This window comes from Halichoeres trimaculatus, unplaced genomic scaffold (genome assembly GCF_033239565.1).
Source record: "Halichoeres trimaculatus isolate MK-OKI-2021-1 unplaced genomic scaffold, fHalTri1.1 fHalTri1_scaffold_15, whole genome shotgun sequence".
Lineage (NCBI taxonomy): Eukaryota > Metazoa > Chordata > Actinopteri > Labriformes > Labridae > Halichoeres > Halichoeres trimaculatus.
This window is the reverse complement of record NW_027437193.1, coordinates 28,068,592-28,096,285: the sequence shown is the minus strand read 5'-3', so window position 1 is coordinate 28,096,285 and position 27,694 is coordinate 28,068,592. Positions and strand designations below refer to the sequence as shown.

The following is a 27,694-nucleotide window of genomic DNA, read 5'->3' as shown; positions in this document are numbered from 1 at the left end:
TCAGAGACGATTAAATGAATGTTCCCAGGCCGCCTCACGCACTCACACCGTGGATGGCTTTCATAAAGTGCTGCTTCTCAAATCGATACCTTCGCTGTAGCTGTGTTATTACTGATAATGAAAAGCGTGAAAGAAAAACTTGTTATCCCTTCCAGGAAAAGGTGCAACGCTGCACTGATCAAAGAATGTGGAGAGAGAGAAATCTGCTGTAAATAAAGTCACATGAGAGCATGTTTGTGTGGAGAGATAGCGGGATAGAGGAGGGGAAGGGGGTGTTGTTTAAAAAAAAAGAAAAAAGGTCCAAGTCAAAGAGGTCTAAGTTTGGATCCTGGCTCTTGTGTACGTGACATCTGACCCGAGGCATTTCTGAGAACCAACACCCTCTCAAGTGTGAATAACTCGTTGCTGTGTGCATCGGTCTGTTTGTGTCACAGGTTTGTGTGGCTGCCCCTGCCTCTAATGCATCAGTGTATTTTTCTACCTGGGATCGCTGTAGTCACTAGCTTGCTTAGAATTCATCTACCTTTCAAAACTTTTAAAACCCCCTCGAATTTTCCATCCACACAAACATGTCCTTTTCATGTGGCTAACCTCATGGCTCCCTGTGTGGTCCGTGTTGTAGCCTATAATCCTTTTTCTCTCTGTCGTTGTTTTGTGAGGGTGGTAATGCGTCACCAGGGGCATATTGTAACTATTATCGTAGATTAACACTCCCTCCACCATATCCCAATAAGCTGCACCGGTCAGATCGGCTCCCTGACCACAAAGCTGTGCAGCACAGATCACTTTGGACATTTCGTCCCATCAGAGAGATATGGATTTATTCACAAGGGAATGAGTTTGTGCTTGTGGTCCAACACAGAGATGAAAAGCAGAAAACGCTGATATCTAATACTGCAAAAGTCTCATGTGTTCCTCACCCAATTCTGAGTAATACTAAATTAAATCTAAATTTAGATACTAAAGACACTCAGCAAAGAAAGGCACATGGTGATCGTGAATTACTCATGGCTGCTTTGTAAGCTTAATGCTTGCAAACATACATCGCCTGTAACATTTGCTTTGCTAAGATTAAAGAAATTTCACTTTGCATACAATGTAAGATGATCCCCTCATACGCAGCATTTGGCTGATTCAAACAATTTTAGTATTTCAAGGCATATTTGAGCACACAGTAGACAAAGAGACCAACCACTGAGCCCGGCCCTTTGAGTCTCCACTGCTCTCCGGCAAAACAAAGCTTCATTCACAGCGTGTGTGTGAGGAGAAAGGGCTTTCATCTCTGTGTATGTTTAGACAGAAGTCACTGGAACGCAGGGCAGAGAACAGAGCAGCGTCACACCAGAACACCCAACAGGACCCGGGCTCACGCCATAACATCACACCACGACAGCGGGGAATGGGAGATAAGACGATTAGAAGACACAAGAAACATGACCACATGCTGGGCACTTTGTATTCATAACTGACATCTCAAATTTGGGGTTCAGAAAAGAGACGCAGTAGCTTACGGTTCATGTAGAAATGACTTTGACACTTGCAAAATTAAAACTTATATGAGGTCTGAAACATTTTATAATATCATATTTAGATATTACAAACATAAAAATCAAAGTATGATTTACTTAAGTTTCTTCAAATAAGTTGGTAGTCCAATCACAAGAATCTAAACTAGACTTTGCTTTCTGCCCCTAATGCATTTTCAGCTTATACCATCTTAAAATAAGGTCCTACTCCTGTCTTATCAGTTAAATGTGGCCTATATTAATTCTCATAGATATATATATTTTTAATAGACATAACTGAAATACACTCGCAAAGGTTTGCGTTTCAGGGGTGAGTTTTTTCCTTAAGTAGGGAAAATGGCGTTTTTGTCAGTGACATTTGAATTACCAGTAATTCCTTAAGAAGTCAAAGGAAAGATCCCAGAGCTCATGAGAAGTTTAACAGTTAAGGGAAGTAAAGGAGCAGCATTTTTTAGACCAAACCTATTTAACATTTTTAAAGTTCCTGTTCTCAGTTTTTTTTTAGCTGGTAATGAAACAGACTGGAATTAATAATGCTGTGGCATGAAAAAGTGAACAAGACCATGAGAGACAGAACTCTTTGTACAGCATTATTAACGCTTGTAACCACTGCTTTATATTCACAGGAAAAGCTAATTTAGCTCAACTTTTGCAGCCCTGAAACTGACACAAGCAAAAAGTCAACCACGGGGGTTATATATTTTTTATTTACTGCAAGATAGTTGACCCTCATAGGTCTTTTTAGATTATTTTAATACAGAAATTTGAGGTGTGAAATAAGGGAATGGTTGAACTGGCTGTCAAAATTGTAGCTTAAAATTTTTGAATACACTCACTTTCAACAAAAAGGATCTAAATGAAGCATCTGATAAGATACAATTGAAACATATTTAAAAAAATGTTTAATCAAACACATAATATTATAGCATTATTAAGACTGAGTGCCATTTTTTAAAAATGCATTTGTTGAATAGTGAAATTAGGGATGGGTACTGAATTAGGTACTTTTCATGGGTACCGACCGAAATTCTGCCAAAAGTACCAGTTACCAATTCATATGAAGTCAAGAGGCACCATGTTTCAGTACCTGAATGCATCCTTGTGACTGCAGGGGAGTAAAAGAGTCAGAGATTTTTCATGCTTGACATGAACACACCATTACAAGGTTATATATTGGAGAATAAATATGTTAAATTGACAATAATTTACATTTATTATTTTTTAAAAAATGATATTTTTACCACATAAACACAAAAAAGTACCAAAAATTGGTACCGTCGAGTATCAATATCAATTGCATTTGGAATCAGTACTGTATTGTTTCAAATGCGAAAGGTACCAATCCCTAGGTGAAATGGTAGGTGCTTTGCCACATTTTGTTTGAACCCTGTGAGCAGTAAGTAAACCTGTCTTAGACCACCTGTTACATCTACTAAGCTGAAAACATAGCACCAGTTTGGAGCTGATTTAGCCTTTATCTATTTAGGGATTTATTAACAATATTGAGGTGTCACATGGCATGAAGCCTTAACAGTATTGGTTTACGTTTTTTTTTTTTCTCTCTAACCCTTCAGCAATTTTTTTTTTCCTCCAACTCTTCATCAGAACCCTGGTTGTCGTCACATTCCCGATACCTCATCACCTCACACACACACTCATGCGAATAAGCTCAGCACTCTGGATGCATCATCTCTTCCCCTTTAAAGGATGGGATGCAGCCCCACCCAGCATTCTTTACACATTGGTTCATTGTTTGTGTAAATCCCACACAGTCAGAAAGGCAGGGGAGTGTGGATGAGAGTCAGAAGGGAGAGCGATCAGGGTGGGACATGTTGTTACAACTTATCATCAATCAGACTGCACGGTAGCAGTGGGATTATTGTTCCCTGTTTGGCCCCAGACTTTGGCAAGACTGATCTCACCAGGAGAAACTGAACCCCCACCCCCCCACCAATAATACAAAACACAATGATGGCTGAAGTTACAAGAACGGACGGGAAGTTCAACTGGCAGCAAGAGAGAGGAAAACGAGGTTGGCTTTGCTGGAGAGTTGGCAATGCAACAATATGACTTCTGCTGTATTTCTAAAGAAACCTGGACTTGGAGAAATTTGGATTTAGTCGTAACAGCTCTTTAGTAATGAGGGAACGCAAATACACATGAAAAATGAATGAAAATTAAAGAAGACCACCAGTGATAGCAGGGAAAATCTTACTTTTGTCATTTTTAACGCCTGTGACTTCTGTCGTCATGGAGGTGTCAGGCAAAATGAGTTACAGGCTTTTGCAGGAATAGCTTTTTTTCCCCCTCCAAATAGAATAGAATAGAAAACACTTTATTTATCTCCGAGGGGAAATTCAGGTGGAGTCACAGCAGCAGTTAAGAAAACAAAAGTAAGAAAGTGTATAGAAAGGGGAAAAAGCTCCATAAGAAAATATATGATGACAGCTTGTCCATCATTGTCCAGTTCAGCCAGCCTCCACCTCCACAGGGTCCAGGACTGAGCTTCTTCAGCAGTCTGTTCAGTCTCTGTCTCCTGGATCCTGTCTGCTCTCAGCAGGTGAAGCTCTTCCAATGTGGCGTTGGTGTCTGGAGTTAGCTCTGTTAGCCATGTCTGTGAATAGCATGATGCTACTCTGCCCTCTGGTATTCCCTCTGTTGCTGGGTTAGCACAGCTAGCTTGTCTGTTTTATTGGAAATACATGTTACGTTCCCAATAACGATGGATGGAAGGACAGGTCCATGTTGTCACTTCTTAGCTCACACCTGAGAACCAGCATTTCGTCCTCACCTCCTTCTCCTCACCTTGTGGGGAAACATCAGGCCTTGCACAAGTTAGCATTGACATGCTACAGGCTGCTAACAGCTGATTTCACATGTAAACATTGAGGCCATGGTTACATGTAGGATCTCCAGACGAACATAGGAGCAGAAGTAGTAAAAATATCACTGAAGACACAAAAAGTTTGGTGTCCATGACCAACAAATGAGCCATACAAAGTAATGATCCACTCCAAATACAAAGATTACGAAAAAGAGATGAAAAAATTACAAGAAACAGACAAAGAAGACAGAGCTGCTGTGACAGGCAGCCATAACCAACATGGCAGCGCCTAGTCAAAGTAAGCAATACATTTGGTTGTTCAAAGGAGGATTTCTTCTCCAAAATAATTATCTTTAAATGTACTGGACAAAATCAGCAAAGAAAAAAAATGTAATATTTAAGAGGGCATAAAGGCAATATACTTCAAAAGTTCATCACAGGAGCTTTAACCTAGATTTCATTCAGACTTTGTTTTGCTTAAGAGACTTTTTTGGACTCCATAACACAGCTTAGCGTCTGAGTCAGCTTTGCTGCCAGTTTCTTCAGATAGGGGCCGTGCTGACTGTTATCTATCGTACATAGTTCACTCACATTTAAACCTTATATAACCCTACTCCAAAAATATCTAAACTATCTCTTTAAGGTTGTTTAGGTTGAATGAGATAATGCAATCCTCTGCTCGCGTTTGCTCCAGTCCTTCACAGAAAGAGCAGGTCAAAGATAAGAAATGTTGCAGATTGTATCACTGACTCTGCACAGAGGGGGAATCCAGAGCACATGAAAACAAAGGGGCACTCTTGGAATAGTGGTACTGTGTTTTCTTCTGAGTTCATGGATCTCCAAATGTTCAGGAAGTTTCCAGGAATCCCTCTGTTGTTGGAGCAGGAGTGTCTGGCTGCTTTGTTGCCTTGGACACAGTCTCTAGCTGCGCCTCAAGGCTGCTGATGTCACAATAACAGTCACAAACATGAAGCTGGAGGAGCACTGTCTTCCTCCTCCTCCTCCTCCTCTGTGCATCTCCATTTCTTCCTCGCCTCCCTGCATGCGATGACCCGAGTAATCACTGCTCCTGCAAGTTCTACAGTTTCCCTTACGCAGCTCTCACTATAAAGACTGTCTCTCTTTTCCACTCATGCAGCCTGACGTTTTCTCCTCTGGGGCTCCTTTTTTTATTCAGAAACTCTGCCAGTTTCTGGTGGGGGCCTTTTTTTACTTTGTTTGTTTGTTTTTTAGCTTTGCATGATGTGGTAAATGGCGAGAGCTAAAGTCAAACCCACGTGTTGCTACCTCAAACATGACCCTCCAACCTTAAAACACACCTTGGTACACACAGCCGTTAATCCAGGGGTCGACAGACAGGTTCATGTAGGGTGAACGCAACACGATCCTCCATGCCTTTGCTGCCCTCTCTGCACACACACACACACACACACACACACATGCACACACACACTATCTCTCCACGCACTCACACCCTCCCCTACTGCATGCCATTGTCACTCTCTGGATGAGTGCTATTAGAACCTGCTTTCAGCCCCTCTCATCTCTCACATACACACACACACACACGGCACACTTTCTCCCACATGAACACACACACACCTCTCAGCGTCAGACATTTCCTCTTAGCATAGAAAGTTATGTCTGTTCATTTTTTGAAACTGATTAATTGAATCATTAAATCAATGAATCAGTTTCTGAATATTCATCACAAACAAAGCATTTGATTTTATCTGCACCAAAAAAAAAAGATATCTTTATATGTAACATCCTGTGTGAGTTAAATATCTAACTAAGATTTAATACGGAAGCTGACAATTTGTGCTCTTTTTTCCTACTAAAGCAGTAGTAAAGATAATACAGACATACTCCTTAATCCTGGTGATCCTTAATGTATTTTTGTCTGCCTCCCCTGCAACACAATCTGAAAATATTTTTAATAGAAACCCAATAAGAACTTAAGCTAGCAACTTCAGACAAGTGGACAAAACAAAATATCTTGAAGAGGCCCCCTCTGCCATTTAAGTGTCCTCGTCTCCCCCTCCTCTTCCCTGCACCTGTCTGCTGCTCTGGTGTCGCTGAAAGTGAAGGAGATGGGAGAGGGGGATGAAGTCATGACGGGGTGCAGAGATGAATCCCAGTGGGGACAGCTCTGTCAGCGGCCGGGGGAGAGCACAGTCCACCAGTGTCAGCTCAGCTGTGCCAAAGGGCTGAAAGTAAATACATGTCTTTTCCAAACTCTGGCCTGGGCTGCGCATTTTGCGTCACGTCTTCCTACCACCTGCTACAGGAGCATGACCCTGACGTGCATGCATTAATGTGTGTGCATTCCTTCGAGTGTGAGAATGTGTGTGTGTGTGTCTGACTTCTTCTTAAACTCTGCCTCTCCAGACTGGGGTCAGGGATCCCTGTCTTAGACAATTATCTGAAGACTTTGACCTCTGAATGGCTGCTGATACGATATATACGGACGATATGAGTGGACAGTATTTATAGAGGCGGTTAGACATGTAGATAAACTGAAACGTCTGGAGAGCAGCAGCGTGGTGTCAGTCATGACTTCCTGAGCACACACTGACACACAGACGTGTCCCTGCTGGGACCGACAAAAATAGCAAGTTGTTAACAATTAGTGCTCGACTGAGCCCAGACCTAATGAGTGTCTGACATTGAGCTCACTATAAACAAGGAAGCATGCTGTCATTGACTGTATCTGCTCACTCCAGCCTTCAAATCAAAGTTTAATCTTCAATTTAGAAAAAAATTAACCCGGGTTATGATCTCCATTTTACATGACAATGTGTGATTTGTTTTCTCTCAGTGTGCTTCTTTTATTGTCTGAGGGATGACAGAAACAGACTGAGTAAAGGGAGATCCCCATTTAATTCATGACATGCCACGCAAGCTGACATGTTGGGCTACACTCAAGTGTAACATTACTAGGGATGGACACTGATAAGATTTTATCGATATGGATTCTGCTTATCAATTCAATTTTTTATTGATTCCCTTATCAATTCCTTCTTTTTCAAGTGGATAAATATGTAATTAGTCACTGGATCTGAATGTTTCCCGGCGTAGATATAAAGAAATTAGTAAAATTGCACGTCATGTGACGTTGATGTACAGTTTTTTAATGTTATTGACTAAAGTAGGCCATTTAGTGTCTCAAAATGGTAATAGCATTATTCCAAGTTGTTTGGAGCCTTGCCGTAGTTATGAAGCCAACCATGAGCCTAACTTTTCTTTCATTTGCTTGAAAGTATTTTGACATTTGGAGTTCTCAGTATTGTTTAAAAAGAGTAACTGTAAAATGCCCGAAAGTTGAAATTCTACTCTGAAGCCAAAGTTATACCAGTGTATGCTAACCACTAGTGTATCAATGCAATTTCCTGTATACATTAGCATCAAGCTAGCACTATTTTGTTTATTTTGAATGTATTAAATAGGAATCTCCTGTGAGAGAGTAATGTAGATTTCTTTGAGTGTTCAGTTCATCAGTAAAATTTCAAGCTAGAAATCCTTAAACAGGGTTTTCTTGAGAAATGTTATCTAGCTGCCAAGCTAAGAAAAACTAGCTAAGGCAGACTAGTCATATAAGGTCCTGCAGCTCTGGCATAGTGTAAAGAATCAATAAGAGAATCGTTAAGCACAAAGGCTAACGATATCGATGGATTGGAACATTTCTTATTGATTCTCAACAGGAACTGGTTTTTGATTCCCAACCCTAAACATTACATTGAGTTTGCTTGCTAACATGCTAATTAGCATAAGAGCAGAGTTTCACGTGATTTATTTACCATTTTTTATAATAATTTATGAATTGGATTCTTGAAAAGTTGCTTGTTCTTCTCAATGTGGTTGAAGAGGTGGGACAGCTGACAGACCAGAACTACAACTTTGAGGAAAACTAGATGAAATCAACCAAATCATGATCCTATAAAACAGTGGTCCACAACCCCGGGGTCTAAATCCCCAAGCTAGCAAAATGGACAAAAAACAAACATTTTTGGAAAGTTTCTTTAGGCAGGGTAAAAGAGCCAGTGAGGAGACAGAAGAAGACCCAGTCCATGAAAATATTGTCTGACATTAAACTGGTCCGTGGCGCAAAAAAGGTTGGGGACCCCATCTATTAAGAACTGCTCCCTAGATCCTCACTCAGAAATTGTACCACTGTTATTCCAAAACATAATTGTCCATTACTTGTGCGACCACCACATGAAAGCAGCCGGACATACATCCAGTGCCTCATCCTCTTGTTCTCCTTTCAGGGCCGTTGCTCCAGAGAGAACTGCAAGTACCTGCATCCTCCTCCCCACCTAAAGACCCAGCTTGAGATCAATGGCAGGAACAACCTGATCCAGCAGAAGAACATGGCCATGCTGGCCCAGCAGATGCAGCTCGCCAACGCCATGATGCCCGGGACACAGCTACCACCTATGGTGAGAGGACACACACATACGAACACACCACAGCTGCTGCCAGCAGTGAGGCCAGATACATGTAAAGGCTCACACATACAGCAGCGCTCTCACTGTCTGCGTGGCTCCTTGTTTCCTTTCCCAGTCTGTGTTTCGCTTTCAAAAGGAAATTCACATCAAAAAGTGTATCCTATCCACAGCCATTCATCCCTCTGCTTTTATTTTCCAGCCCATGTTCTCGGTGACGCCAGGCCTGGCCACCAACGCCAGTGCAGCAGCAGCTGCAGCCGCGGCCTTTAATCCCTACCTGAGCCCTGTCTCACCCGGTCTGATGCCTCCAGAGATCATGCCCAGCACCCCTGTCCTCATGGCCTCCAGCCCAACCGTCAGCCAAGTCCCCAACGCTGCTGCTGCTGCAGCCCAGAAACTGCTGAGAACAGACAGACTTGAGGTAACAAACTCAGCCATGAATGAAGCAGCTTTTGGTGCATTGTGTTGCATAGAAGTAACGCACACCTCCAAAGAGTTACCTCATGGTTACTGTTTTCCTTCATGGTGGGGGTGGAGACACACAGGAAGATAATGAGTCTGTAAACAAGACAAGTGTTAACAAGAGGTTTAACAAGCCACACATGATAGGCCCAGTTTTTGGACTTGCATAAACTGTTTTTGAAAGTTAATTAAATTATTAATTGTGGGAACACTATGCAAAGTGGAAGCTTATTTAAAAGGGATGAAAACAAAACAGACGTTCATAAACTGCAATATATTTCTGGCTCATGATGTAGAGTGCATTCAAGTTAGTTTGTAATTAAGAGTTGTTTACTTTTAATGAACCCGCTCTTTCTCTCTGCCTCACTCTGCCTTGTTTAGTGCGAGCACACTTTGTACTTTTGTACAGTACTCTCCTCTAAAATGCCATTAGACAAGAACAAGAGATGAGCCTGAACTTGTTGAATATTTATTTGAGTGGGTAGTGCACTAATGATTTCCATCGACGCGCTGATAGTAAAGCAGAAGCAAATGAACACATTCTTTCTATTACAGAAAAGAGAAAAAAAATTCACTGCTCAAAGGAAGACATTTGCTGCGGCAGCATTGCATTCTGGTCTTTCAAGGCTACTGTCGACACAGAAATTACTGCATCTTCTTCCTCTCCTGTGGCTGCCGGTGTTGTGCTCAGAAAGAAGTCTTTGTGCTCTGATTCTGATCTCCAAACAAAATGAAACATTATGGCTGCTGAAGTGAAAACATCTGTATTATCGTCACATTGCTTATTCCAATAGCATCATTGTGTCTTTCAAAAATAAATACAGACACACACATGTCCTCAAGATAAACTACCAAACAATGGTTGTCAAAATACATATCTGTTCAGCTAGCACCGTTGACACACTCAGAGCAGAAGAGTGGAAAGGAGATAAGCAATGCCCATGTGCTCGTGACACCTCTTATTACAAAGATGGTGCTGCCCTCTGGTGTCTCACCTGTAGATTTTCAAACATATCTGGAACTCACATGCAACAAAGAAAAACTACCTTTTTTAAAAAAAATTAAAACAAATTTGTTTTGTTTCTTTTCCATAAAGCGTCTTTGAGTATCTCTAAACAGGGCTATATAAATCTGTTTTTTATTATAATTATAATTATACTTATAATTATAATTTTTATTATTATTATTAATAATAATAATAATAATAAAGCCTCTGCATAGCGCTGCTCTTTAATTTGGGTTATACTTCATTAGATACTCAATATGTAACTGCAGTTAATCAGAAAATAAACTTAATGATGTTCTTTTAAAAAGCAAGCTGAGCATTTGAATGTATTCATTCAACTGCAGCTGTCGTGAATTTTTTTAGTTATATTAATGTTTAGCCTCACGCTCTGAAAGGACAAAGTCAAAGCTGGACAAGCTCTGCTTGATGAATTCTTAAAGGCACAAACACACACGGCAGGAGCTTTTCCTCCTTAAACAATTTATTGGCTGCATTTTTTCAGGCAGTCAGCCAATCCATTTTAAAATGAATAATAACTCATTTCAATAGTTGTTCATTAGCATTGTTCATTTTTTAATTGCATATTTAAATTCCATTATTTTGCTTTTTCCAAACAATTAAAATTCCAAATTAACAACATTTAAAAAATCGTATCCGTGTTTTCTTGGAGAATAAAAAATGTAAAAATGAATGCACTGAAACATCCTCTATGATTGACTGTAAGATTTATAATTCAATTTAAAGCTGCATTGCTACACCAGTGTGGTCTGAAACCATGACTTAAAGGTAGGAGACCAAAGTGTTTCCTCCACAGCTCTGTGGCACACTCTAAAAAGCGCACTGTTGGCTTTTAAGATGCAGTTACCCACTGACATCTTTTTGGCTGAGTTTGTGTACTTAGCTTGTAGATGGTATCTCAAACTCAAAGCACTTGTGATCTTTTTATTCTGTTAAACAAATTGTGTGATGTACTTGTTCATGTACTTTTGACTCTTCTTAGAGTTTTTAAATGAAGTGTGTCATTCAAGCACTGATAAGACTTTGTTTTTCATCACTGTGGCTGCAGGAAGCAGGAAGACACTGCAGTGTGCCAAAAGTCAAACAGTCCTAATTTTGATAAAACCAGTCACCACATTTATTCTGTCACCTCTTTTCATTTCCAGGTGTGTCGGGAGTATCAGAGGGGCAACTGCTCTCGAGGGGAGAACGACTGCCGCTTCGCCCACCCTGCTGACAGCACCATGATCGACAACAACGACAATACCGTCACCGTGTGCATGGACTACATCAAGGGCCGCTGCTCCCGGGAAAAGTGCAAGTACTTCCACCCGCCGGCCCACCTGCAGGCCAAAATTAAGGCAACCCAGCACCAGGTGAACCAGGCCACAGCCGCCGCGGCCATGGTGAGCAGTCTGTATGCGCAGGGTCACACTCGCTAACACGCACAGCACAAGATGAGGAAGTTTTTCAAATTTATACCAGGACCTTCTATTTGAAATGGGCCAGCTTTATGTTTTCATTTTAGTCTCACTTTACGGGTAGCTTTTCTGTCACTTCTGCTTTTATCAGGTCAAATTTTAAGATAACAAACTGGTGTGGGTAAAATCTGTGGGGAACAGGATGTCATGGAAAAAGAAAGAGGCAATGGAACATGATTCTGATTATTCATGCTGTTTTCTTCCTGATCAGTTCAAAGTTTGAACATTGTCTGTTCCTTTTTCATTTCATCCAAGACCACAAACAGTAGACCAGTTCCCCTCTTTCTCTCTGTTTCTGACAGCCTGCTTCTATTTGTGACACCATTGTTTCTGTCCTTCCTATCTATTACTTCTCTTCCTCTTGACATTATTAAATGTTGTGCTTTCAGTCTTGTCTCTCAGTAACTGCACCTGTGAATAATAGCACAGCCACACACTGTGTTTTTGGACTTGCCTTTATTGACGTAGTAAAGCAGTGAATCATTGATAATGTGACACTGACTATGATGTGCACAGTGAGATAGAAACCTGTGAATTGTGCTTCCATATAATTTTTTGTTGAATAAGGTAACAGAGACTCATAAGTGAAGCGTATTCTCATGCTATGTTCATCCTTGGTTGTGTGACAGTAACTAATGTAGATTGGTAGCTACCATTAATTATTGATGATCATTAAAGCTGTCTAGCAGTAGAGCTAGTGTCCACACTGTGCATGCCTTAGTCCTGTTATCCCCTTGTATATTGCATTCCAATGATTTGTTTTTTTATTTGTTTTTGTTTTTTCTCACCTATACCCAAACTGCACTGCTGCCCCCATGATGCACCTCTGCTTGCTGGTTTATGTTAATGCGCTTGAACCCCATTGGCCCATTGCCATCATGTGCTCGCTGCCTGCTAATTAAGACTCAGTCGGCTGTCAAATCACTGAAGCGACCCCTCGACGCAACCTTTGACCTGGTACTATGACCTTTCACCTTTTAGCTTGGCATGTGGCTTTGTTGTAAAGCAGTGTGTTTAACCAAAGATACCTAGCTATTTTTGTTGTCGTTGTCTCAGTGCAATGTCTGTTTCTTCCTCCTGTTGATCTGTCATTATAACTGCCTGTGATGAAATGATTGTGGTTCTCTGAATTTAGCTCTTTGCGTTCAACCCCAGAGGACGACGTCCTTTATTTAACAACCACCACATGTTCAGATGTGGAGCCACAATCAATTCATCACCTGTAGCCTATTTAACCAAAGTCAGTGAGGGCTAGGGAAGCAGAGCTTCTATAATGATGGCATGGCTTCAGTCTTACGTCCGAGTCAGTGATCAGTGTTGTGGAGCAGCTCAATCAAATGTGTGCATGTGTGTGTTACTAGTGCATGTCAGACAATAAATAAGGGTGGGGCTAAGAGGAACAGTCTTTACAACCATGCAGGAGTGATCCCACCATAACAGATGACTACAGTTCAAATGATTGTTCACTCCATCATCAAATCTTGTCACTGATATTCAGACCTCGAGGGTGGCCTCATGCCAAGATGAGAAATCACTCACAGAGCGTTTCACGTCTGAAACACAGACATTGGAAATAACTTTGATGACACCTTCCTCCTGTCCTTTGGCCTGAGACCATCCTTGACCTTTGTCTGAGAGTGAACCATCACTTAAACATGGCTTACACAGTTTATCATGGAGCTAGCAGTGCAGCCTCCCTCTCTCTGTGCTTCCTACCTGTTCCACCTCTTGTTAGCAGCAGCCTTATTGTTTAATAGTTAATGCTTGCATATGTTGCATTTAGTCAGCCCTAGGAGGACAAAGTTAATGATCCAAGTCAGCTTCCTGTGATAATAATGAATATATGAATGCTTGTTAGCCAGTTGCTCCAGTAAGCACCATGCTTCTGCTTGTGTAGTACTCGTGTCAGACTGCTGCTTGCTTGCTACTGATGATATGATGATATTGTTGATGTTGTTGTTGTTGAACACACAAGGTTGTCGTGATGCTGTTTCTTTGTCCTCTAACGTATGTACTTTTTTTGTTTTCTTTCCTATTTTTTATTTTGCTTCTTTCCAACACACCTTCTCTCTTTCTCTCCTCTCCACGCACTTCTCTTTCTCTCTCCCTCTCTGCCTCTTCCTGTCTCTGTTTTTGTTATTTTCTTTCTCACTGACCCCCCTTCTGTCTGGCTGGGCAGGGCATCGCCCCTAGTGTCATGGCTCCCCTGCCCAAGCGGGCAGCCCTGGAGAAGGCCAACGGGGCCTCTGCCATGTTTAACACCGGCATGCTCCAGTACCAACAGGCCCTGGCAAGCATGCAGTTTCAGCAGCAGGCTGCTTTCCTCCCTTCAGGTATGGATCCCAAAGAAACCACCACTAGAGCTCTGAGCACCAGAGGAGGCCAGGATCTGTCTAACCTGGCCCAAGCTTAGCCCGAGTAGTAGATTGCAGTACAGAGCAGTCTAGTCATGATACTTATTAGTATTTGATAACAGATAGAGTGAAATTACATACAGTTTCAAGCCAGGGAGGATTACACTTCTGTTTCTAGAAGCAATTTTATAGATAAGACTGTTTCAACAAATGTGTGCATTACGCTTTGTTTGGCATTGCATGGCCATGAAGAGTTAGGATGGGTTAAAATGTCTTTCTATCGCCACATGCCTCACATAACTACTCAATTACTTTTGCAGGGACCCCCTAAAAACAGCTATCACTGTAGTAATGACTTCTAAACAGAAATATAATGCATCCACTTGAGGACAATAGATTCATCTGTTTTCCTAAATTGACAAGATAATCCTGACTAATGGAAGCAGAGCTGCCCTGAGTGCTTGGTTACAGTAACATGGTTAATGTTAGGTATTAGTGAGGAGGGATGGGTACCTTTAACATTTGAAACGATACGGTACTAGACACCTGGTACCTGGCAATGGGTACCGATACTCAAGGGTACCAATTTTTGGTACTTTTTTGTGTTTATGTGGTAAAAAATATCGATTTGTTTCATAATAAAGTATAAGATTTTTTTTCAGTTTAAGATATTTATTTCTCAATATATAACCTTGCAATGCTGTGTTCATGTCCAGTATGGAAAATTTCCTACTCTTCTACTCCCTTACAGTCACAAGGATGCGTTTAGGTACCTAACATGGTACTTTTTGATTTTACATGAATCAGTACTGGATACTTTTGACAGAATTTGGTTGGTACCTATAAAAGTACTTAATTCAGTACCTATCCCTAAGTATGAGATTGCAGATTTTGCATGGGCTCTTTGATTTTTTCTTAAATGTAAAGCCCAATCTGGTTTTCAATATGTTGGTGTGCTTAGCTGATAGAAGATCTTGATGCATCTGGAATGAATTCAGATTTCATGAAGATTTAAAGACGATAAGAAACACAATGTAAATACAGGGAGCCCACAGAGTGCCACTGAGGATCTGTTTCTCATTAATTTGGAAGAAGAGAGCAGATTTCTTTCTCAAGTGAATGCAGTATGCTTCTGTGAAATCCCTCCTAAAATAGTCAAAAAATGAGGCACTCCTCGTACTTCTGGGGAAGTTTTTAGGAAGTGAGATTTCATAAAAGTTCATTTTAGAAAGTATATCATAAAGTAGTTCAGTAAAAAGAGTAATGTAAGGTCAAACAAGTAACAGTTTTAACATTCGCATTTTCAGTATATGGCTGTAACAAGGCACATTTATCTCAAATATTAAGCTGTTATACTCTATTTTAAAACAAGAACAGTTTGAATATTTAATGCTGTTTTGAATGTAATACCTGATCTGTTAAAATCTCAATGTGAAAAACAAAGGGAAGAATAGAGCCATCAGTGTAAGGAGGAGTAAGCTGCACTACTAGTTTAAACCCTGTCTGGGCTTTGTCTTTTGAAGTTTTAAGAGTTGTTTACAAAACCTGGCACTGATGTCTATTGAAAATCTGCCCCTTTTCATGTCAGCTTTCTTTATTGCAAATCTTCTTTTCTAGTCAGAGGTTACTTTACTAAAAAATATTCCTCAGAGCTGAAAATGGTGTCAGAGCCACTGACTTTGTTCCTCAAAGCTGAATACAGAAAGCTCTGTTACCGTGTGATCAAACATATTCTGGTCAGACATCACTGCAGGGGCTTTGGCTTGGGCTGAGAGGATGGGTCTTATGGTAAAGGTTTCTCACAAGATGCGTCAGTTTGGCACCAGGCAGCACGCTGCAAAGTCTGGCTTCTGTACATCTGCTGTTCTCCTCACTTCTGTCTCCAGTGTGTGTATAATGTTTAATACTTGATAGTTCCAGCCACAAACACGCTATCACTCTTGTTGTATTACACATTTATATGCATTGCACTTCAGACAAAAGTTCAGATTCACACTCTCATTCAATTAACAGATTGCTTTGTGATAATGAGTTCACCACTTCGCCTTTTATTCCTGTGTCCAAGAGATATTAACCTTTTTTTCCCAACCTTATCTCTCCCCTCACTCTAACGAAACCTTGTGATGGGCCTGTTTTGATTTCTCTCCCCTATCCAATCCACTTCCTGTTGCACTGCATGATGGGCAGGCTCAATATTGTGCATGACACCTGCAGCCAGCGTTGGTAGGTTCAAGCTTTCCTTCTTCAGTTACCTGTTACTTCATGTCTGTGACTCGCACGCCATCCAATTACTCAACCATGAAATGTGCTGTCTGGTTCTCAGAGACACTTTCTTTGAGTTCACTTGTAGTTTTGGTGACCTGAGAGATTTGATGTTGTTATGAAGCATAGAGAGGAATCCACAGGAGAGAGACAGATCTTTGACTTTAAATGTTGTTTATGACTATGACAGCTGTTATTGTTTGTAATGACCTCTGAATGTTTTGATATCTGTGTACATTTCTGTGTATAAGGCTTGACCCCTCTTGTTCTCATGCTCAGTCTAAACTTGGCTTCTGGCTGATCTAACCTGACACCCACTGAAACCCCTTTAAAAACATATAACATAGAGGGAGTTCAATTATAACCTCTCCCCTTATCTTCACTGCCATGATGACTCCTTAGGGATGGGTACCTTTCACATTTGAAACAATATGTAATATATAATATGTTTTTGGTATATATATATATTTTTTTTCTTGACAAAATCTCAGCGTTTCTTGAATAACATATTCATTCTTCAACATATAACCTAGCAGTGCTGTGTTTGCGTCCATTATGGAAAATCGCCTTCTGTCTCTCACAGTCACAAGGATGGTTTTAGGTACCTAAACATTGGTACCTTTTGACTTTTCAGTACTCGGTTCTCGGTACTACAGACAGAATTTGGTCGGTACTTTTAAAAGTACCTAATTTGGTACCCACCCCTATTGGCCCATTTGCACTAGCACACCTTGGCCTGACTCATTTTGTGATGGTTTTCCTCTAGCCCTGTTCTTTGACCACTGGGGGGCAGAGTAAAATATAAAACATAAAACAGGTGGGCGACACCACGTCCATGTCATTTTCAGCGCGACACAAAAATCGCAAACAATGGAGGACTTGGAGGCATTGATGATAACATTGTCTGACCAATCAGTAGCCGGCAGGAACCAGAGCGGAGTAGGTACTAAAACTAGCTTGTTTTAGGAGGTACCAGGTCAGTGGAAACACGCTGCAAATCAAGTAGGGTCGAGCAGAGTAGGGCCAAGGCATGCTAGTGGAAAACGGCCTCATGACACCTAGTTTGATGAACTTCATCAAAGTTCACATCACCGAGAGGGCGCAGAATATAAATATTTTTATGACCTATACTCAAATAAACGTGTAAGCCTTTGCTTCTGCTGCTGCCACAGCTCCATGGTGTACACTTCAAGTTCTCCCGTCACATGACCCTGTTATCTGTGACAGCATAGGAAGAAAAGGGAACCAGTTTAATCGAATTCCCCCTTGAACTCCCTCACTCTCCCTCCTCCCTCCTCCCTCCTCCTCCTCCTCCTCCTCTTCCTCTCCTCATTTGCCTGGTGTGTGTATGTGCCTACACTGCACCTCTGTGAATTTTTTGGCTTACATGATTTTCCTTCCAAAAAAAGTTCCCATGATGCACGGTGGTACTCCAGCCACTGTGTCTGCAGCCACCACATCTGCCACAAGCGTTCCCTTCGCAACTGCCTCCACCAATCAGGTTTGCACCTCTACCGCCTCACTCTCTCTGTCTCTGTCCCTCGTGATGCACTTGAATGATCTGGGGGTGCTTGTGTCTTACAGCCAGGGGTGGGTGGGGTTAAAGGCAGTACTCCCTCTTGTTGGCCTACACTAGAGTCCAACACTAACTTAATTCTTCATGTGACAGCTCCTGAGGCTCTGGCCTCCGTTTTAACTCTAAAGACCATTTACACACAGAATGTTTCTCAGTCTATCTTTCACACTGTACTGCATTTAATGTTTGTCCTCATTGTAACCTCGATTCTTGTCCTTTCCCATTTTGAGGACTCTTCCTTATCAAAGTTGACTACCAACGAATACATGCAATTGGTATGTATGAGGTAGCTGGGTTTTTTTACATTTTTCAAAGAGCCATTCGCACAGCTTGTGCTACAGTCGCTATCTGTGCCCTTTTGTGCTTGGCTTTTCATTTTTGTTTTCCTTTTTTCGCTGCTGCTTCCAGCACGTAAAGCAGACACAGACACCTTCATTAAAACAAAAACAAAGTCAGGATAAGATTTTCAAACTGGAGATTCACAGCTCTGATTTCACTTCTGGTCATAGTGTTTTGTAAGCTACATTGCACAAGAGGCTCCTGAGAGTAGAGGATGACTCATCGTGTTGCTAGTCATGATCCAGGGCCAGTTTTCTGCATTTCATCGAGCTGTGCAGGTCAACAACATGGAGGACTTAGTTTTGCATGGGGAAGCCACCTCACTGACAGTCTCCCTTTGATCCCCTCATCTCTTCCTTCCCTACATTCCTCCTCTCCTCCTCTCACTGCTGCCCAGGAGTGTCTGTTAATTCTTATTGTCATCTCACATTGCAATGAAACTGTAGCTAAGAAGCTTTCTCAACCTTTTCATCTTTGCTTTTTCCAGAAAATTAACCCATCTTACCATAAAAAGATGTCGCAAAAATGTGATTGTGCTGCCGGCTAACTTCCACTTTGAGTATTCTGAGTTTGGGATTCTCTCTTTGATCCCTTGGTCTGTTTTCTTATCCCCCAGATTCCAATAATATCTGCAGATCATCTGAGTAGTCACAAGTACTTGACTCAAATGTAGTTCCTCTCGAGAACAGTGAGTTCCTATTTCAATCCACACATTCTCTCTATTCATTCCTGAGTTGATGTATGAATTGTTTTAGCTCTGGTTTAACGCTGATCTATGGGCTTTTTATACACGACTCGTAAATGTCCTTAATGTTTGGTTCAGTTACAAATTGTTCACACTTAAACGCGTCTTTTTGTTATCTCTCACAAGCCGAACCTGTGATTTCTTTCAGATCAAATGAATGTGTGCTGGCACCGTCCAAGCCAAGAGTTCAGCCTTTATGTACATAACCTTCAGAATGTCGAGCAGCGGGACGAAAAGGAGGGTCTGCCATCTCTCAGCCGGTCCACGACGATGGTCTCATCACACGAGTCAACATCAAGGGTGCAACACATGATCTGTGCCATCTTCCCACATATCAACGTCGAGAAGAATCTGTCGTCAAATTCAACATTCAGCCAAGAGAGAGAAAGAGAGGAGGAAATCTTGGTGCTGCGGTTAGTGTGTGAAACATAACACCTCTGTGTCCGACTAAAGCAAAGCACTCGATTAGCTCTAATTATTATCATTACTGCACACACACAAGGTCAAGAGTGTGGTTGCACAAAGCAACATCCCGTGCTGGTACGTTAGTAGACCAAGATTCTTTCTTTCCTTTTTTATTCGTTCTGCTTTATTTTATTCTTTTTTAAATTGATAGCCATATCTCATAGTTTACACGTGAAATGCAAACATGCACCTTGAATTTGAACTCTAAAAGGCACAATGATTAAAACAGGAATTTTATTCGCCAAAAGAATTAGGCATGTACAGTATTGTGTTATTATGGCTACTAGTGAAACTAGATATTGAAATGAGGGTCTTGGACATATGAATGTTCTGGGTAAACCAACATACCTGTGTACCTTGAAAGCACAGCCAGGCTAGCTTTCTTTTCTCACCTTGTCATGTGCCATTGAGGCCATACAGCTAAAAAACCAGAGTGTTATCTCAGCAGTGTTATTTGTTTACCGAAGGTTCAAGTTTTGTATGGCTCTTTTTGTATTGTTCTGTTTCAGAATCTCCATTGTGAGTGTTTTTTTTTAACTTGTTTGTTTCTCTAATTAATCAGTTTTAGAAGTGGGGTTTTGCCTTTTTTAATCTTTTTTTTCTTTTAAATCAGAAATTGAGTGTTTTTTCTAAAGTTTGTCGTACCTCTTTTCATAGACGAGTGTTGTTTTTGTTTGTTGAGATTGAGAAAGTCCATTGACTCTAAAGCCTGGTGGAGGGTGTAGCTTTGATTGACGGTGTGTTACTGTGTCCCCCTTCCCCTCTTTCAAAGAGGAGCGACTCTCAAACTGTGTCTCTCCAAGAAGCACTGTTGAGCATTGCCTCGGGAATGGAAATGAACGGACCCAAAGGTCTATTAGGTCATTCAAACCACATGTGCACTTCAATGATTGTTTGTCCGCTCACTCTGTTTTCACCACACAAGCCATCCTGAGTCGGCTTTCACTTCTGAGGAGATACAGCACATCACGTGTGTGTCAGTATCCAAGAGAAAGAATGAGTCCTCATTCACACGTAGATCTGACGACAAACCAAAGCACAGTTTTTCTCCATGTCGGGTTCAGCAGCATCTCTCAGCAGGCTTTAACAATTACAGAAACATGTTAATCATCTTACATTCATCTGTCATTTCATCATCACTTCTTTTTCTGTTTCCACAGAGGAGTGTAGTTCATCTTTACCGATTGTAATGTACCTAATAAAGCCTTAGATTACAATTAATGGGTCACAGCCCAAACAATGTACTTTCAATCACCATGCAGGTAAAGAACACCAATGATGTTTTATAGTTCTCTCACATGCCGCTTACGATCTCTTTTTGTTCTTTCTCTCTATGTAAAAGTAACAATTACTCTCTTAAATTTCATGTGTTATGTACTACTTAAGGATTTGAATCTATTTGAGGTATGTAGTTGTAGATTTTTCTTTATTTTTGCCTTACTATATATTACTTGACAACAATGATATAGCCGTTGTAGATTTTGAGGTAGTATGACATTCATAACTTTTTCAAACCATATAAATGATAATGTGTTGAGTCAGTTTTAAATATTCACTTCATTCATATAGCTGGATGTCTTTTTCAGTTGATGTTACATTATCAGTTGATTTGTTGATGAGTTTGTTTTTGATACAAGGAATGAGATCAGTTAATCTGCTGTCACCGCAGCACTTCTGAAAAGACAAAAAAACTAATGTTTTAACCAACCGTGAGGTTTCCTTGTAACATGTCAAGATCATGTTTGAAAATATATTGTATGATATATAGATTGCCATGTTTTAGAGTAAAAATTATTTTCTACTGTATCCATTTCAAAAAAGATATGTACTTTTGTTTGAATATTTCTTAAGTTTGCCCTGAATGTCAGGCCAAAACGAGCAGTGAGTTTGACGGGTGTTTGGATGTTGGGTGGATAGTGAGATTAGGAGCGAGAAAGCAAAGACTCCCTCTGGAGAGGAGGAGTCAGAAATGCTGCAGACGATGAGTTCTAACCTAAGGGACGAAGGTTGACTTTTTGCACTTCTGTATATAGTCAAATGAACAGAGAAAAAATGTGTATCATATTGAGATATTATTTTGAATAAAAAAAGATCTATAATTATAAGGAATTTTGCTAGATTAATTTAAATTCTTAAATTAGAAGACCAGCTAAAAAAAATTGCTTGCAGAGAAGGGCACTAGTTTCTTGGCCAACGCATTCAGAGAAAGCTACGCGCTTTTTTGTTTTATTTTTCAGTGGTTTGTTTTGCCAGGGAATGTCGCAGGGGAGTAGCTTTCCCCTTGTCACGCTAACTCCACCCCTCCTGTAGGATTACACACTCAGTGAAGTCCATTTATCATTTTGTTGGACTTGGTCATGCAGTATTGCAGCTCCCATGGTACAGGTTATACATTCAACTATCAAAATTTATATTCTATTCTAGTTTGATTTGACTGCATGTAAAAGTACAAACATGTAAACAAAAGATACTGCGTAGATATGTAAAGAGAGATAACACATTCAGAGTACAGAGTACACACAGTAATATGTTTATTTTTTATCAAGTATACATACAGTAGATAACATCCACAGTGGGGAGAAATAATACTTCAGAAACAAGTCATCTTACTCTTGTGTGAAAAAAGATAATTTTTTATCAAACATGCTCTTTAAAGAATGATAAAATATTAGCACTCGTCCACCCCGGATACTTTCTCATAGCCATATTATAACAGTCCACTCTGACTCACAGGAATATGTTTGTGCTATCATATCTGTGCTCTCAGCAGGAGAAGGCTCAACACACCAAATGCGTATTTGGCATATTTAGTCTTTTAAAATGAATGTAACAGTCACCATTCAACATGTTTGTGACTTGAGGCTGCTGTTTAGTCGCTACAGAACCAAAGCATCACGTTTCTCCAAACCAGATGTTCAGCCTGCCCGGCTGCAACCAAGGTTTCGTCTTCTTCTTCTTCTTCCCTGCTGAGGGCACATGTACGCTTTGACTGCTTTTTACTCGTAAGTGCAACCACCAGTTATGTATTTGCCAACAGATGCCACACAATAATGTACTATTCTGACTTCAGATTTGTTTATGCACATTTTATTGTTGCCATAATTGACTCTTGCTGTATGGATGAAAAAAAAAATCTGAATAAAACAATATTTGATTTGCTCATGCAACAACTTTGTAGTCTCTGTGTTGTGATTTTATTCATGGATAAATTGATATTAAAACTTTTTCTCTGGAAAATACATCTGCTGCATCCTGCTGGTTAGCATGGAAGTGTCTTTTTTAATTCAGATGTGAAGAGATGCATCAAGGTCAGGGTGTGACATGTTTCTGAACTTCAGCCTCATGAACACATTATTGTCGCCTCGAGGGTTCAGTCAGGAGACGGGAGCAGCTCCACAGAGACTGATGCAGTGTCCGACAGAGGTGGAAGGTCAAACTGATTGTGCAATCATCCTGAGACTGTGAACAATATCTGGGTCGTGAGTGATTTTTCTTCCAACAGCATGTATATAAACATCTTTTTTTTTTTTTACTTCAATAGAAAAAATTTCAGTCTCATTGGATATAAGGCTAGACTGAGATTCAAATCTGGGGTTTCCTCTGGGGTTTTATTTTGACATCTCATTAGGTGGTAAGCCTCAAACAAAAGAACACTGTGAAAACACATTGCCCAAACACATAACCCATTGCAAATGTCTAGTTTGAGGAACATTAACACAAATCCATAAACAAGCTCAACACTCACCCAGTTCTGGGCTGTAACTGAAGAAAACTAATGAAAAAAAAATGTTACTGATGAAAATATTTTGATATCAGATTGAGACCAAATATGACTACAGTTGACTCTAAAACTGTTGTATTTCATAAAGAACAATAACAAAAAATGTTCCTGTCTGCTGTGGGGTGCAAAAAGAAAATACAACTTTATTGATTTAGACTCTCACAGCTCAATAAATGTCCCTTTGAGGAAACATTGAGATTATTTTGGAGAGCCAAATTTTAATGTGTGACATTCACTCCCACACAGTGATGACAGATATTATACAGAGTCAAAGATGATGGTATAGGAACTGGAATATTTTCAGGTATCTAGTCAAAGTCCTGGTTGAAACACTCCCAAGCTCCCCCCTGCCTTTGGTGGAGCAACATCTAAAACATCAGTCACTAAAAAAGTGTACATTACTAGTTTGTCTGCACTAGATGGCGTCTTCTGTAAATAGGCGTCTCCTTTAGGTAAATTCTTAAAAATTTAAAAAAAAAATGATAAGAAAAATGTAATAAGAAAAAAAACGGGTTTTTTTAATATCCAGGTAATTTTATAATATTTTGTTTAACCTTTACCAGGAATAATCCCATTGAGATGCAAAATCTCTTTTTCAAGGAAGTCCTGGCCAAAACAGCAGCTAACAAGATTGTCCTGTTCCTGATGGCCTTGTAGCTTAGACCAAGATGAAGGAGCAAAAACACTCAAAGCTCTTTGACTAAAGACAGAGCGAGTTTCAGGAACAACAAATAGAATCTGACCGTTTCACCGAAGGCTACAGCCGGCGACAACCTGACAAAGAGTCAGTAAGAAGCACAAATAAGATGGCAAATCATTCAGTATGACCTTATTGAGACAAAATTACATGCCCCATTCTGCTGTTATTTAGGGAAGACAGACCATCTTTGTCATAGACACAGTGATGTGTGCAAAATCCTGACCTCAAATCATGCTTTGCTTCTTATATATATATATATATATATATATATATATATATATATATATATATATATATATATATATATATATATATATATATATATATATATATATATATATATATATTAGGGATTAGTAAAGTATTTTATCTATCTATCTATCTATCTATCTATCTATCTATCTATCTATCTATCTATCTATCTATCTATAATTCATATTACACACCAAAGTTAGTTCTACTAAACAAAACATACTGCATCATTAAACAAGGTTATACTATGATCACTTCAGTGTTAACCACTAACTGCACTCTAAGTGACAACACTTTTTCATACAGGACCTGTGATGTGCAAATACATCTCTGAAACATCAGTGTAATTAAGCGCAGATTAAATGAAAAAATGATCTGAGGCGATAAGTTGTGCTTAATTGGCTGTAATTATTATAAATGCTGTAAATTATAAAGAGTGACTGAATGGAGGAGGAATTTCCAAGGAGGAAAAACTTGAATATTTATGACCGACTGAAACTATTTAGGTCACATTTGTGATTCATTGAAATTTGAGGCAATAACTGGACGAGTGCCAAAGACAAGTGAGTGTATTTGTCTCTGATGAGTGTAATCTGGAAAGATCTGTCTTTAAGGTGAAATAACATCTAAGTGTTACCATTTCCTCTTAATGTGAAGTCATGTATGACAGTATGTTACAGTGTGGGTCTTGCAGTACTTTTTGTCATTCTTAACATATTTTATTGATACTGCTTTGCGGTAATGTCAGACACATAGTTTCTGTGGGAATTTAATTCAGAGTTTAATCAGGTGAAGAATGTAAATATTTTATCCACTTGTGCATGGGAATGTAAATTGTTTTAATGAATGACCTCATTAGTATGCATACTAATGTACAATCGCACAGAGGCACAGTGGGAAGCTCAGGAGCCCCTTACTGCGAGCATTGACCGTGGGTGAGTGTATGAGGTCAGAGGCCACGCAGACTGGGTCACAGACACGCACGCGGCTGCAGTATCAGTCTGGTCAGCTGACTGAGGAGTTTCGGCTGACGGCTCCTTTAAGAAAGCGGAACTGAGCGTCGCTGTTTGACGTGCTGAGGATGTGGTGGGCAGGAAACGCTGTGCAAGAGCGAAGCAGAGACACGATCACGCTTCCCAGCAGCAGCAACAGCTTCTGCACAATACAGTGCGATCAAAATGAGCTGTAATCCGCCACGCTGATGTCCAGGAGCGGTCGGATCCGGACTCCGTGGCCGTCGCAGAGGATTTGCCGGCGTGGGGTTTGACTGCTAGCCGAGCGAGGGAGCAGCCTTCCCAGCCTGCTCGCGGTGAAAACATCGGGGCTGGTCAGCGGGTGGGACAGCGAGGAAGACAGATAGAGAGGAGGCTTCGTCGCGGAAAAAAAGGAGGTGTCTGCCTTTTTTTTTCTTTTCTCCCCCTTTCCACCACCCACCCAGGCCATGAGGGAGTACAAAGTGGTTGTTTTGGGGTCAGGAGGGGTGGGGAAATCCGCGCTGACGGTGCAGTTCGTGACGGGCTCCTTCATCGAGAAGTACGACCCCACGATAGAAGATTTCTACAGGAAGGAGATCGAGGTGGACTCGTCTCCGTCCGTGCTGGAGATCCTGGACACGGCGGGGACCGAGCAGTTCGCCTCCATGCGAGACCTGTACATCAAAAACGGGCAGGGCTTCATCCTGGTCTACAGCCTGGTCAACCAGCAGAGCTTCCAGGACATCAAGCCCATGAGAGACCAGATCATCCGGGTGAAGAGGTACGAGAGGGTGCCCATGATCCTGGTGGGGAACAAGGTGGACCTGGAGGGTGAAAGAGAGGTGTCTTCCGGGGAAGGCAAGGCGCTGGCTCAGGACTGGAGCTGCCCGTTTATGGAAACTTCCGCCAAAAATAAAGGATCAGTCGATGAACTGTTTGCAGAAATAGTCAGACAGATGAACTACACAACAGTTCCCAGCGGTGGAGACCAGTGCTGCTCATGTGTCCTGCTCTAAAAACAAACACAGAGTCCACATCCCAGCTGGATTTGAGCTTCTTACTTGTCCTGCAGGCTTCTCTCCTCACACTGTTGTCTTATTGTTGCACACAAACATAAAATCGACCATGACAACATTCTATCATGTATAATAGTCTGGAAAAAGTGTTTACATGACAAAGTTACTTGAATGTTTTGGGATTTTTCTTTTAGCTTTGTATACTTCTCTGGAAATGTGCCTCAATAGGAATGTCTTATCACGAAACCTAAGAGACATCTGCTTTTTGTATACGTTAGTTTGGTGGTTTTATTTTTAATTATTAAGTTGTTACTGTTACACCCTTTGGGCTGGGTCAGTCTTGTCTTTGGGTGGTCCTGGTTTTGGGATTGGTCATTTTTGGGATCTTTATGGCTTAAATTACAGAGCAGGAAACTTAAAAGTGCTTAAAAATCTCCTAAAAGTATCAATCACCACTCAAGCCTTTGCACAGGTTACACAAATCTGATCAACACAACCCCCCTCCCCTCAAAGACCCCACCACTGAGACTGTGTTGAAAGCCGTGGACTGTGGTGGTGTCCTGAATATTGTTCGAGTTCTGGTGTGGGAAAGTGGATTTATCATGGATCTTGCACTTAGCTGAAGGTGTCTCCCCTCCCCTCAGTGTGCACAAACAAAAGGACCATAGTGCATTGCTGTCGCTGCATGGGGAACGCCACAACCCCATGTCAAGTGCCTTCCCAAGAAAAACTCCTGTGACTGTGCCAACTGATGAGCCCTTCTTCCTCTGCAGTGCGTCTTGATGGCAATCAGAACTTTTTTTTTTAGCAGTTTTCAGTATCTACTTTCATTCTGTGTCGAAGCGTGAGGCGCCTCTTCCTGCTGTGTTGTCAGGAAGCTTCGCTCGTGTCAGACCTGCTGATTCAGGGTCAGATTCCTCCAGGTACTAGTCCCGACAAGAACAACAGAGTGTCTTTAAACTGTGCAGGATTTTGGTTCGGTGAATGGCAAGCCATGTCTGTATTAACTAGACCTTTTCCTTTTCTAATGTGACATTTTTTGACTTCTACAGTACTTGTAATTCTCCGTTTGGACAAATCTTCTGCCATCAAGCTGACAGTTTAAATGACTTGTAATACAAAAGCATTTTACATAACATTAAAGTGTCTGCATTTTCCTTTAGCGGTCCTTCAGCATTTAATTGTATTTACAGTCAAATGTCTTAGTTGAAACAAGCAGTGTAGTGAGCAGCTTAAGATAATGTGGGGATAAAACAGACTGAGATCAAAATCAGTATCTTATAATGAGCAAACAAGACCATGGGCATATAAATACTATATTTATATAGATATTCTTAATCCTTAAAACTGCTTTAGAGGTGTTTGATTAGGGAATTTTCACATCTGAAAAGGCCTGTTTTTTCCCAAGTTTTTAATTCTAATTTCATACAAAAGTTTTTGATCATTTATTTATTGCATCTTTATTGTTTTCAAGAAAGAAGAA

General features: G+C 40.7%; 2 protein-coding genes across 13 annotated transcripts in view; both read left to right on the top strand.

Moving 5' to 3' along the window:
• Positions 1 to 20,866, top strand: part of mbnl1 (muscleblind-like splicing regulator 1) — a 43,987-nt gene extending 23,121 nt beyond the window's left edge. For 3 of the 12 annotated variants that reach the window (XM_074689559.1, XM_074689560.1, XM_074689561.1), the window contains exons 3-12: positions 8,622 to 8,792; positions 9,001 to 9,222; positions 11,433 to 11,672; positions 12,651 to 12,704; positions 13,927 to 14,080; positions 16,289 to 16,324; positions 17,773 to 17,864; positions 18,170 to 18,214; positions 18,895 to 18,966; positions 19,172 to 20,866. In XM_074689559.1, coding sequence (XP_074545660.1) covers positions 8,622 to 8,792; positions 9,001 to 9,222; positions 11,433 to 11,672; positions 12,651 to 12,704; positions 13,927 to 14,080; positions 16,289 to 16,324; positions 17,773 to 17,864; positions 18,170 to 18,214; positions 18,895 to 18,951 — 1,071 coding nt within the window. In that variant the 3' untranslated portion in view covers positions 18,952 to 18,966; positions 19,172 to 20,866. The remainder of the gene's footprint in view (positions 1 to 8,621; positions 8,793 to 9,000; positions 9,223 to 11,432; positions 11,673 to 12,650; positions 12,705 to 13,926; positions 14,081 to 16,288; positions 16,325 to 17,772; positions 17,865 to 18,169; positions 18,215 to 18,894; positions 18,967 to 19,171) is intronic. The other 9 variants (XM_074689563.1, XM_074689567.1, XM_074689564.1 and 6 more) reach the window with 9 other exon arrangements.
• Positions 20,867 to 25,288: 4,422 nt separating this feature from the next.
• LOC141804760 (ras-related protein Rap-2b-like) lies at positions 25,289 to 27,492 on the top strand. The gene has a single exon (XM_074689374.1). The coding sequence runs from the start codon at positions 25,663 to 25,665 to the stop codon at positions 26,209 to 26,211; it is 549 nt and encodes a 182-aa protein (XP_074545475.1). The 5' UTR covers positions 25,289 to 25,662; the 3' UTR covers positions 26,212 to 27,492.
• Positions 27,493 to 27,694: the final 202 nt, after the last annotated feature.

What these genes read in the sequence shown, in the direction of transcription:
- LOC141804760 (XM_074689374.1), top strand. Translation starts at nt 25,663, where the DNA reads ATGAGGGAGTACAAAGTGGTTGTTTTGGGGTCAGGAGGGGTGGGGAAA.